Source organism: Pleurodeles waltl, chromosome 8 (genome assembly GCF_031143425.1).
Source record: "Pleurodeles waltl isolate 20211129_DDA chromosome 8, aPleWal1.hap1.20221129, whole genome shotgun sequence".
Taxonomy (NCBI): domain Eukaryota; kingdom Metazoa; phylum Chordata; class Amphibia; order Caudata; family Salamandridae; genus Pleurodeles; species Pleurodeles waltl.
In genome coordinates, this window is record NC_090447.1 from 1,186,910,967 (window position 1) to 1,186,923,430 (window position 12,464).

At 48.7% G+C, this 12,464-nt stretch overlaps 1 protein-coding gene across 1 annotated transcript in view; it reads left to right on the forward strand.

The window, feature by feature from the left end:
- The window catches only part of VWA8 (von Willebrand factor A domain containing 8), a 1,423,713-nt gene that overhangs the window by 931,179 nt on the left and 480,070 nt on the right, over positions 1 to 12,464 (forward strand). The window contains exon 37 of the mRNA XM_069205432.1: positions 10,916 to 11,120. Within this exon, the coding sequence (XP_069061533.1) occupies positions 10,916 to 11,120 (205 nt within the window). The remainder of the gene's footprint in view (positions 1 to 10,915; positions 11,121 to 12,464) is intronic.

Below are 12,464 nucleotides of genomic sequence, written 5' to 3' on the forward strand. Positions count from 1 at the left end.
TTGACCCCAACCATCAACTCATCGCAATGCAGTACCTGGCTCGCTGCTAACTCTGCCTAGTGGCCACACCAATCAGTGCTCCAGAGCAAATATAACCAGCCTAGCTGGCCATGCCCACCACACGTACATGCTAGTTTGATACCTTCTCAGACAATTCTCTAGTTTTCTTCTTTAAAAAATATGATTTTGACCTAACATGTGCAGAGAACCCAACTGATGGCTACTACCTGTGTTCCTTCTTTTGTTCCATGAATGGAAAATGTATCAGGTCTATCTCTGCATCATTGCATTGCTAATAATGAGGGCAATTAGTTTTTTGAAGTGTTGCCCAAGAGACTTTTCTACCATTTGTTTTTCCTTTCTTTTCCTGTCCTTAGATGCATACTCTTTAGAACCTTTTTCATTAACTTCTGATTCGTATAACCTTTCTCAGGGATCCCCTGGTCAATGCATGTGTTGCTTGGAACAATGGCCTTCATTATGACATTGGCGGTAAGTCCCGCTTACCGCCATGCTGACTGCCACCAACATACCGTGACCGCGGCGGTATACCGCTTCCCATATTATGACCCACACATAGCAGTCCGTCAATATACAGATACAGACACAAGTCCGCCATCCCAAAGGTCAGTGATAAAATGGCGGTAGCAAAACCCACACCGTTATGCCAACAGAACTACGCCCACAACATTATGATCCACGAATCACTGCGGTGGCCATTCAACCGCGGTAAACCATTGGCGGTACATACCGCTGCGCTCAAAATACACACACACGTACAAAACAACCCCACATTGGACAATTCAAAATACACACACCTGACACTCATACACACACCACACCTACACACCCACAACACTATAAAACACACACACACATTACCCACAACCCTTTACGACTACTAACCAATGCCAATAGAGAGAGAGACACACACACCAAGAGCACCCACAGAGCCAGAGCCACAGAACACCATAACCCGTACACCATCCACTCACCTCACAGCACACACCCCAACACATCACCCAACACACCCTCACACACACCACACACACTACACCCATGGCACTGCAAAGACACCCCAGGTTCTCGGAGGAGGAGCTAAGGGTCATGGTGGAGGAAATCATCCCGATAGAGCCACAGCTATTCGGATTACAGGTGCAGCAGACATCCACTGCAAGGAACATGGAGCTATGGTGGAGAATCATGGACAGGGTCAACGTCATGGGACAGCCCCCAAAACAAGGGATGACATCAGGAAGAGGTGCAACGACCTACGGGAGAAGGTATGTTCCGTGGTTGCAAGACACCAGATAGCTGTACAGAGGACTCGCGGTGGACCCCCACTCTCTCCCCCACAACTAACAACATGGGAGAAGCAAGTCTTGGCAATACTGCATCCTGAGGGCCTGGCAGGAGTAGCAGGAGGACTGGACTCTGGTAAGTCAATTCTCTATTACTGTCACCCCCCCCCCCCCCATCTGCATGCCATCACATACCCCCACCCCTACCCTCACCCCCATCACTCCACCACCTCACATACACCCCACCATCACAACCCACCCATCCCAATACCCAGCACTGCATGCACCACCAATGCATGGACATCACTCACAGCCCTGCATGGACACCCATCACCACAGCATGCACACTAGAGAGAGTCACCTAGCCCACAAAATAACTACTCACACAAGGCAAAACTGACAGGGCAGTCATAACCATACAGGGCAACACACCCATGCACAAGATGTCACACGTAGAAACAATAACACTGCATTTACATCCCCACAGGACCCACACCCAACGTCACTGGAGAGGAGTTGCCAGCAACAACCAGTCCTCCCCAGAAGAGGTCTACAGTGATGACAGCAGCTCTGCTCGCCTGGATCTGGATGACCAGCCTGGCCCATCAGAAACCTCTGGACAGTCGGCTACCCAGCCACAGTCCCATACCACCACAGAGCCTCCCCCTCAGGAAACACCACCACAGCACCCACCCAGCGGGCCCATACCTCTGTCCCCAGGGCATGTCAATCAGCAGTGTGTCCACCACTACAGGGACCCCAGTACACCCCACAAACACAGGACGATCAGGGACCTGGGGTCAGTGGCAGTGGGCACAAGGTTCAGGGGACAGAGGCACAGGACAACAGGGAAACTGGGAGGACTGCTGTGCGACAGGGGGAGAACAGGCCCAGGTAACTGACTCTCCACGAAGCACTCACCAACATCCTGGGAGCATACCACCATTCCCAGGAGACGATGGGCCAGATACTGGCCAAGTTGCAGGAGACGCAGCGGCTGCAGGAGGGACAGTACCTGGGGATCAGGGAGGACCTGAGGGACATCCACATCACCCTGGTCACCATTGCAGGGGTGCTGGAAGACATGGCCAACACCGTGAGGGAGGCAGTGGCACACCAATGGGCCCCTCACACTAGCCACACTGAAGAACAGCCCTTCACCTCCGCTGACGCTAGTGGACAGGAGGCTTGCCACAGGAACAACAGGCCACCAGCACCCCTCCCCCTGCAGAAGGAGAACCACCCTGCAAACGGTCCCTGCGATCCAGGCAGAAGCCAGAGAACATTGCCAAAACCCCCGCCAGGAAATAAGACTCTCCTGATAGTCACCCTTGTGTCCCACTCTGTCACCCTGTCCACCTTGAACTGCCATTGCTCCACTTCCTATGCCCCCTTGGACAATGCACCTGTGATACAAATAGAATGGACTCTATCCTGGACTCTCCTCCACCATCACCCAAGCCCATTGCACATCCCTACTTACTTTTCAGCCATTAAATAAACACCCTTTGAAAAAATACAACTATGTAGTATGTCAAATGATTTAAGTATGTATTCCTTTAACAATCTGTAGACATTGCAATTAGACTGTACAGCAAGGTATACATAGGTATGACCTGTATTGTATTGCAATCAATATACCAGGAGCCAGAGTAGGGCACAGATATCTGTGAATAGACATGTCAAAGGGTACAGAAAGTGGCCATAGTAGTGGGAACAGCAGCCTGCCAGTGGAAATTTACAACATAAAACTGCAATGAAAGGTGAAGTTACAGTGTCTTACCTGTGTGTCACTGGAAGTACTGTCGAATGACAGATGTTCTGTTGTCCACATCCTCATCCTCTGCCTCCTCTTCGACACTATCCACAGGCTCCACCGCTGCCACACCCATCTCCAGCCTCAACCTCCTGCAGAAAAGGCACCTTGCGTCTCAAGGCAAGGTTGTGCAACATGCCACGATGATCTGTCGCACCTTCTTGGGTGAGTAGCCCAGGGAACCACCTGTGAGATGGAGGCAACGAAACCTGGTCTTCAGGAGGTCAAAGGTTTGCTCTATAATTCTTCTTGTTCGCCCATGTGCCTCATTGCAACGTTCCTCTGCCCTTGTCCTGGTATTCCTCACTGGGGTCAGTAGCCATGAGAGGTTGGGGTAACCAGAGTCACCTGCAAATATCGAGGGATACCTTTTAGCCAAACACTCACTTTTAGGGCCAACCCCACACCCATATACCAACATACATTGGGTGGGGACCATGGGCTCACCTATTAGCCACACCTTGTGCCTCTGGAGTTGAGCCATCACATATGGGATGCTGCTATTCCTCAGGATAAAGGCATCATGCACAGAGCCCGGATACTTTGCATTCACATGGGAGATGTACTGGTCTGGCAGGCACACTATCTGAACATTCATTGAGTGAAAGCTCTTTCGATTTCTGAACACCTGTTCATTTCTCCGGGGGGACACAAAGGCAATATGTGTACCATCAATAGCCCCAACATTGTTGGGGATATGTCCCATTGCGTAGAACTCAGCTTTCACTGTGGCCAAATCCTCCACCTGGGGGAATACGATGTAGCTGCGCATGTGTTTCATCAGGGCAGACAACACTCTGGTCAGCACGTTTGAGAATATTGGCTGTGACATTCCTTCTGCCAAGGCCACTGTCACTTGGAAGGAGCCAGTTGCCAAGAAATGGAGCACAGATAGGACTTGCACAAGAGGGGGGATTCCAGTGGGCAGACGGATAGCTAAGATCAGGTCTGGCTACAATTGGGCACACAGCTCTTGGATTGTGGCCCTATCAACTCTATAAGGGAGGATAATGTACCTATCCTCCATTGTTGCCAAGTCCACCAGGGGTCTGTACACGGGAGCGTGTCTCCATCTCCTAATCATCCTCAGCGGTTGTAATCTAGGGGGCAAAAAGATGAGCAACTGGTCAGTTTCCGACATTTCCTCAATGTACAATGCATTGCATGTTGTGACAGAAACAGTATGTTGATGTTTAGTCCCAAAATGTGCCCGTGTCTGCTGTGACGCAGTTAGGTACCATGACCTGCCCCCCCTCCCGAAATGGCGGACGCCTGTCCTGTGTGGATGGACAGGTGGAAATTAGGTAATGCCACTGATGTTTTGCGCCGTTGCGGGAGGCAGTAGAGTGCCGCTGTGCAACTCCTTATTGGTTATCATTGGGCCCTATGGGTTACAGCAGCCAATGTGGATGTACGCCTTCGGTGATGGTACGCACCGCCACGGACGTGACTGCCATTTTCTATCTGTTCACTCACTTGCTACCTGACCTTCAACAGGAGAGGACCTACACTGCAAGTGCTGCTATGACCTGTGTTTGGAACCGACCATGGCTCGAGTCACTGGAGAAAGGACCCCTGGCTTCACCGCTGCGGAGTTGGAGAGACTGGTGGATGGGGTCCTACCCCAGTACTAAATGCTGTATGGGCCTCCAGACCAACAGGTGAGTACACTGTGAGCACAATGCATGGGGCATGAATGCATGGAGTGCTGTGTGTGAAGGCCTTGTGTAAGGGGGGAATGGTTGAGGGGTCCTGGGCAGCGTGCTGCATGTATGGTGGGCAATGTATGTGCGTAAGGTGATGGGAGGGATATGGTGGGCCATGAGTGTAACAGGCCGGACGGTATGACTGATACCATTTTCTATTTTTATTTTTCTGCAGGCCAGAGCCCATCAGAAAAAGGGTATATGGCGTGCCATCGCCAAGGACGTGCGGACCCTGGGGTTCAACGGCAGCCAGAGCACCCACTGTCGCAAACGGTGGGAGGACCTGAAACGCTGGGCAAGGAAGACGGTGGAGGCCCAGCTAGGGATGGCCTCCCAACGAGGAAGGGGTGCCCATCGAACCCTGACCCCCCTGATGCTCTGCATACTGGCGGTGGCTTATCTGGAGTTGGATGGGCGCTTGAGGCTGTCACAGCAGCCACAAGGGGGTGAGTACAGTTCCCAATATACTACTTGCGCGTGGAGGGGGTGGTCTCTGGGTGGGGGATGTGCGCCTGTTGGTGCCCCTAGGCCAGGCCAGACATTGCAGGGTAGGTTCTATGTTGGGCAGGGGCTGATGCACTCCACCCCCAAACAAGCTAGTGGGCATCCATTACTGGGCAGGGCTCTGTGGGTCTTAGGTATGATGCAACTGGTGTTAGGTATTACTGTCCATGGCTGGTGACTAGCATTGTGACTGGTAGTGCATCGCCTAGTGCGTAGGACTGTCCCTTGTGTGTTGTGTACGCCAACGGTGGTGGTGTTGCTGGCATTGACCAAGTGTATCCTCTGTCTCTTCACCCCCTTTTTGTTTTGTCACCCTTTCTTTCTGTGCATTAGCATCATCTGGCGGAGGAGCAGAGGCACCGGTGACTGTGGGAGCTGCATCTCACAGGGCCCAGGAGGCCTAATCCACCGACGGTGAGGGCACTAGTGGGACGGAGGGGAGCACCACGGCGGAGACTGGAGGGGACAGTTCTGAAAGTGATACCTCCTCCGATGGAAGCTCACTGGTGGTGGCGGACACCTCTGTGGCCACCCCAACTACAGGTACAGCCGCCACCCCCGTACCAGCACCGTCCTCCCAGCAACCCCTCAGCGTGTTTCCCGTGCCTGCTCACCTAGGAGGGTGGGCATCTCCTTCACCCCAGGCACCTCAGTCCCTGCCTCAGTTAGCCCTGCTGCCCTGAGTGAGGAGGCTATTGACCTCCTGCGATCCATATCTGTTGGGCAGTCAACCATTCTGAATGCCATCCAGGGCCGGGCAGGGCATTTGCAACATACACATGCATTTCTGGAGGGCATTCACTATGGCATGGTGGCCCAACATAGATCATTCCAGGCTCTGGCCTCCTCGCTGATGGCAGCTATTGTCCCTGTCTCTAGCTTCCCCCTCCAACTTCCTCTGCCCAGTCCCATGCCCCTGATCCCAACCTATCCCAAGCACACATTCAGACCAGCATGCACCCAAGACAACACACAGGAGTGGCTCAGGCAAACACAAGCACCAAACATCATCCCAGAGGCACTCACACAAACACCAACCAGATATAGAAATACCAACATCCACTGCCTCCACTGTGTCCCCCTCCTCCTCCACCTCCCTCCCAGTAGCGTCTACACTCACACCCGCATGCACTACATCCACACCCACTGCCTCCATCACATCACGCCTATCAGCACACGCCCCTCACTGGCAGTCACCACCCCCATATCCATGCACACGTCCCCTGTGTCCTCTCCCACTGTGTCGGTGCCCCCTCCTTCTAAAGTACCCAAATGCAAGCACTCAGACACCCAACAGCCATCCACCTCACAACAGCATCCAGCCCAAGCACCTGCATCCCCAGTGGGCAGCCGTCCAAGGCTGCAGGGGAAGGGCTGGAGCCTCCCCCCACCACTGCCAGCACCGCCACCAGGACCACTGGCAGCAACAGCAGCCCCAGTGGACAGCCGTCCGAGGCTGCAGGGGAAGGGCTGGAGCCTCCCCCCACCACTGGCAGCACCGACACCAGCACCGGCACTGCCACCACTGTGCAGCCGTCACCGCTGGCAGATGACTGTAGTCCTGCCTCCTTGGAGTGTTATGCATCCTGCCCACTGCAAATCTTGTGGGTATGACACACAGGTGAGAGACTGTGACCTTGCACTCCCCAAGTGCTGCATCACAGGGCACAAAGCCCCCTCCAGGACCGGTGGAAGAAGGCATCCACTCACCCCCTCCTGGCCAGGATGAAGCACACTGGGCACAAGGCCCCCTCCAGAACCAGTGGAAGAAAGCATCCACTCACCCCCTCCTTGCCAGGATGAAGCACACTAGGCACAAGGCCCCCTCCAGAACCAATGGAAGAAGGCATCCACTCACCCCTCCTTGCCAGGATGAAGCACACTGGGCACAAAGCCCCCTCCAGAACCAGTGGAAGAAGGCAACCACTCACCCCCTCCTTGCCAGGATGAAGCATACTGGGCACAAGCCCCCCTCCAGAACCAGTGGAAGAAGGCATCCACTCACCCCTCCTTGCCAGGATGAAGCACACTGGGCACAAAGCCTCCTCCAGAACCAGTGGAAGAAGGCATCTACTTGAGAGACTGCAGGTTTGCACTCCCCAGGACCAAGCAGTGGGCAGACCACCCACTAGAGAGACTGTGGCCTTGCACTCCCCAGGACCAAGCAGTGGGCAAACCACCCACTAGAGAGAGACTGTGGCCTTGCACTCCCCAGGACCAAGTAGTGGGCAACCCACCCACTTGAGAGACTGTGGCTTTGCACTCCCCAGGACAGAGTAATGGGCATGTAGCCCCCTCCAGGACCAGTGGGGTTGTACCATCTTCCGGCTGAGGTGACCCACATTCCCCTTCCCCCGGAGGTGCCTGGGTATTTTCGACCTGATGCCCCAGCAGTATTCTCTGTGTTGATGCAGGAGTCAAGTGGGGCCTTGGCCTATGTGATATGGCCCAGGGATATTATGGACTGGGCAGTGTCCCTCCATTTGTAAATCTGTAAATACTGTTTTGAATTTTGAGGATGTATTTCTAGCTTTTTATGTTATTACACTGATTTAAATCACTTCCTTTTGTCCTTGCATTATTCCTGAGGGGTATGGGGTGGATGTGTATTGTTGGTGCATCTGTTTGTGTGTATGTTGTTGGGGGTGGGGGTCGGGGTGTTGCGTGTGTGTGTGTCACTCTCTGTTTCCTCCATCCCTCCCATGTGTGCTAGGCGGCAGTGCTCACCGTGGTCGTCGGCGTTGGTATTCCTGGTGTAGGAGGAGGTAGACCAGCATGGGGAAGATCTGCAGTTCAGGCTCCATGGCGTTGTGATTCTTCCTTGAGTCTCCAGAGGTGAGTCCTTTGCCTTCTGTGTACTGTTTCTGCTGTGCTTTTGTTGTCGTTGGTACCGCCCCGGAAAAGGTGGCGGATAGGCCAGTTGCAATAGTGTGGGCAGTACATTGTCTTCCGCCTGGCTGTTGGCGGTTACCGCCACGGTGCTTGTTGCTACCGCCGTGGCCGTCGGTGTGTTAAAGTGTCTGTCTGTGTTGGTGGTTTCCGCCATGGTCATAATTCAATTTTTTTTACCGCCGGCTTGTTGGCGGTATTACTGCTTCTTTATCGCTGACCGCCAGGATTGTGTCCAGTGTATTATCTAGTACTGTCCAAGTATTCCGTTCAGAGTAAAGATCTGAAAGAAACAGAAAAGGCCAATTTGCATCTATCTGTATTACAGAAGTAAATTCCATTTCTACTTGAATAAGCTGTTTCATTAACTGTTAGGTACGAAGTTGTTTTCAAAAGTGGACCACTTGCTCAATTAATGCACTTGTGTTTGGACTACATATAATGATGGGTACTGGAATCCTAATTTTTAAATATAGAGTATTAGTAGTGGTGGGTCCTGTAATCATAATTAGCTATCAGAGTCCTCAAGTACAGTGAGGTTCTGGCTACCTCCTGCATTACACCGCCGTTCTTTGTTCTAGTTCCACTGAATTCAGCTATCACCCAAGTGTTTGCCAGACTCTTATTACTGATCCATGTTTCCTTGCAGCTTTTTCGGCAGCGATAGTTTTCTGATGGAGCGCCACTACAAGTGTAGGATAGAAAACATATGCATAAGAAAGTTTGTAGACTTGAAAATTGGGTTAGTGTTGATTATCTTATTACTGTATTACTTCTACCAAACCAATTTAGTTCACTTCCTTGCCATGTGCGCAAGGTTACCCCCAAAGCCTTTTAGGAGAAAGCTCTGTTTGATTATTTAAAATGGCCACGTATTTGTGAAAATCTTGACACCCTTAACCAAGAAATGCATTACCATGAAAACACTATGAGAAAATTCATAATCACGAATTTGGGTGAAGGAGGATTTGGGGGAATGTAAGAAATGTGGCCTTCATGGAAATGTGGTATGTGAGAGGGAGGTTTTTGGACCGTCCGCCACTTCCAATAAAGGGAGCCAAGGTAGCATGCATAACATGCATTGTGGTAAATGGTATCTTGGTAATATGGTCAAGGCTATAGATTTCTTGAAAATTGGACTTATTTATTTTTATGTAGATCCTTCAAAATAAATCCTGCTTTTCTGGTTTGTGGCAGGAATGTTATTTTTTTTTTAAATCACTGTAATCTTATTGTTCCATGTAATTCTCCTGGTATTCTTCCATATATTCCTGCAGGTATCCTTATCATCTTTACTTTTTCTCAAAATATTTTTTATATATTTTATTTCTGTAACGATACTGCACACACGAAGGATCCGCACATATCTAACTGCAATGAAAAACTGTATGATGTCTCCCATATTTTATCATTTGTGATCGGAAAATAGGGGTTGATATATCCAGGAGGTTTTAGGTAGTAGTTACGTTATCATCAATAGTTAATAGTCTGAGGGATAATTGATTAAAAAAGGTTCCTTGAGTATTCTTAAATATGCAGTAGTAGCAAGATTTGCAAGACACCTACATAGTGGATAGTTATATGTGTTACAGACTCCTTTCATTTTTTGTCGGAATGAGACCGCGACCCTCTCTTTCCATCTGCTTTGTGCTTATGTTCTGAGGTCTATGTAATAAGCTGATGAGTCCATGATATATGACCTGAGCGTGCATGCTGCAGAATGTTGAGTGCGGATGCTGCGGAAAAGTGGGGATGCACAGAATTGTGGGGGCTGCATGCTGCATGAAGCTTGGCAGTTAACTACAGCTGGAGGGAGAATGGAGCCCTAACAGGAGCTATCAGTCTCCGGCAGCAACCTAAGGGCCTAACATCAAATAAAAAAGTTAAACCCTACCTCAGTGTCTCCAGACTCTTGTGCGAAGGTCTTGCCCTCCGGCTACAACATTCTGGATAGCAAGGAGTTTGGCTTTGCAATGACTGTCAAACTTATTTGTGTTGTGCTGTTTTAGTCATGGACGTATAAAATAAATATCAAAATACAAAGTTGAAATAGGCTCCTTTGATGAATGAACACAAGCATTTTGTATTTACTTTTAGTGATGCAGATGAGCTCTATTATTGTGTAATAAAAGCGCTGTGTTAATAGGATGCATTTTGTTTCAACATGCGCTTTGCACCCTTAACCCCCTCGACTGTTTAGTTGAGTGCAAAAAGAGCAACCGCCTGTTGCTTGTATTCCATGAGTAGGTGTTTGGGGTCACAAGGAGAGGATGCTCATGTGATGTCCTTCATCCTTAGATTCTCCCTCAAAGGAGAATTACCTAGATCGGGCAGGCTCCGTGTTCATTCACTTTGTCTTGACTATTTGCATTTGTAGGTTAGTGCTAGGTCAGTGAACATATGTATTCTTCAAAGCAGTTCATTTGGAGGGTGCACAGCTTTGGTGTCAACATTTTTGAGGAACTTTTGCAGTAATGGCTGAATAGCTTCAGAAATATGTCAAAAACTGAAATGGCTGATACCGGACAGATGTTACTGGGGGTTTGACTTCTTTCTAATCGTTTGTATAAATATCTGTACATTCTTTTTGTATTAGTGTAGCACAGCTCATGTTTTAGAGGTACATACCTCATAGTGCCACTCACTCTTAAATTTCCATGAATCTGGTTCCTCATGCACTGTCTTTCTTTCTTACACAGGCCAAAGTTTGTGTCACCGTACACTGCCTGGCTGTCAAAGATTTCTGACACGGACGTCCTGCTCGCCCCGTTGGGGGGCGGCAGCGTGGTAACAGTGGACGTGGGAGGCCAGGTCAGAGTCTGGGAGACCGGCCTTGAACATCTGCAGCGCTCTCTGCTGGAGTGGAGAAGCATGATAGGGCAGGATGATGGGAGACCAGTGCAGGTGCAGTATGAGTCCATTGTCTTATGCTCTTCAGTGTGAAGTCTCCGCTCCTTAAGGTCATGTGTTGAAGCTGTTCATTCCAGGTTTCATTCCAAGCAAAGTTTGATGCCTGTTTTTGGCGAGTGAAATGACACTCTGTAAATAACCATATTATTAAGCTATCCACCCTAGGTGGACAGTAAGGAACTTTCTTTATACGTTTTTCTGTATTGTTTCCACACTATAAAGACACTTCCAAACAAAAACGCCCTGAAAGAATTACTCATATTTATACTTTTGACTCTGTTCAAGCTCAGGTTGGATATATGGATACACTCCTCATGCCTGATTGTACTGTTAAATATCGAGACCTAAAATACTGTGGTATACAAATATCAGTACCACAATATTGACATCCATCATATCAACAATCCTTTACTTATAATGACCAACAAAATATCATTCTATTGAAATATCTAAAGAATATAAATATTGAAACCCAAAATATAGATCAAAATAATATAGACTTTATAAAATAAAATTAAAAGTAACCAAAATATTGAAACCCAAGTTATAGAACTAAAAAACTTCTATATTTTAAATATGTCACATATCTTTAATTAAATTAGAAATTAATGTTAAATGGTACAAACACTAATAACATATAATAATATACATTTAAAAAAAAATGAATGTAAGTAATGGATAACATGTATAGACATTTAAAATATAAATGTAAATAAACAAACATATATTACTTACAATATTTTTAAAGGTTAAGAAAATCTGTATATCTTTTCAATATAAAATGTAATTAATAAACAGATACAGCAAATTAAAAAAAGAAGAAAAATATTTTTCCAAAAATTAACATATAGTGGGGAAACATCTTTGTCTATGGGAAATAATCACTGACTGACTCTAAGTCATAAAACAAATCTGCTTTGCCAGTTTTGTGTGTGTGCTTCTCTAGTACACACTTCTTCCTGGGGAATCTCCAACCTCTGAAATATCCCCATGTGTGAGACTGGATCAGTATCTTAAATCAGCAATGGGACCATGTGACAAAAGGGGAACTGCAGATGCAGGGCCATGGTGGAGTCACCGGATGTGATGACACATCTCCGTAAAGGTGTATCATGTCCCAGAATATTTTGTTTTGTTAAAGTTTGTGTTTCGGCCAGGTTTAGCTGGTTTTGGTTAGTGCCTGTTGGGCTAGGTCACAGTACGGAGGTGTGTGCTGCAATACTGCCAGAAGCAACCAAAAGCCATGATGGAAAGACAAGCCAAGCTCATGGCTGTTGATCCCAATGCTCTCCAAGTCCGACCGGGAAGAGAAGGCGACATCTCTCATCTCTTGCATTC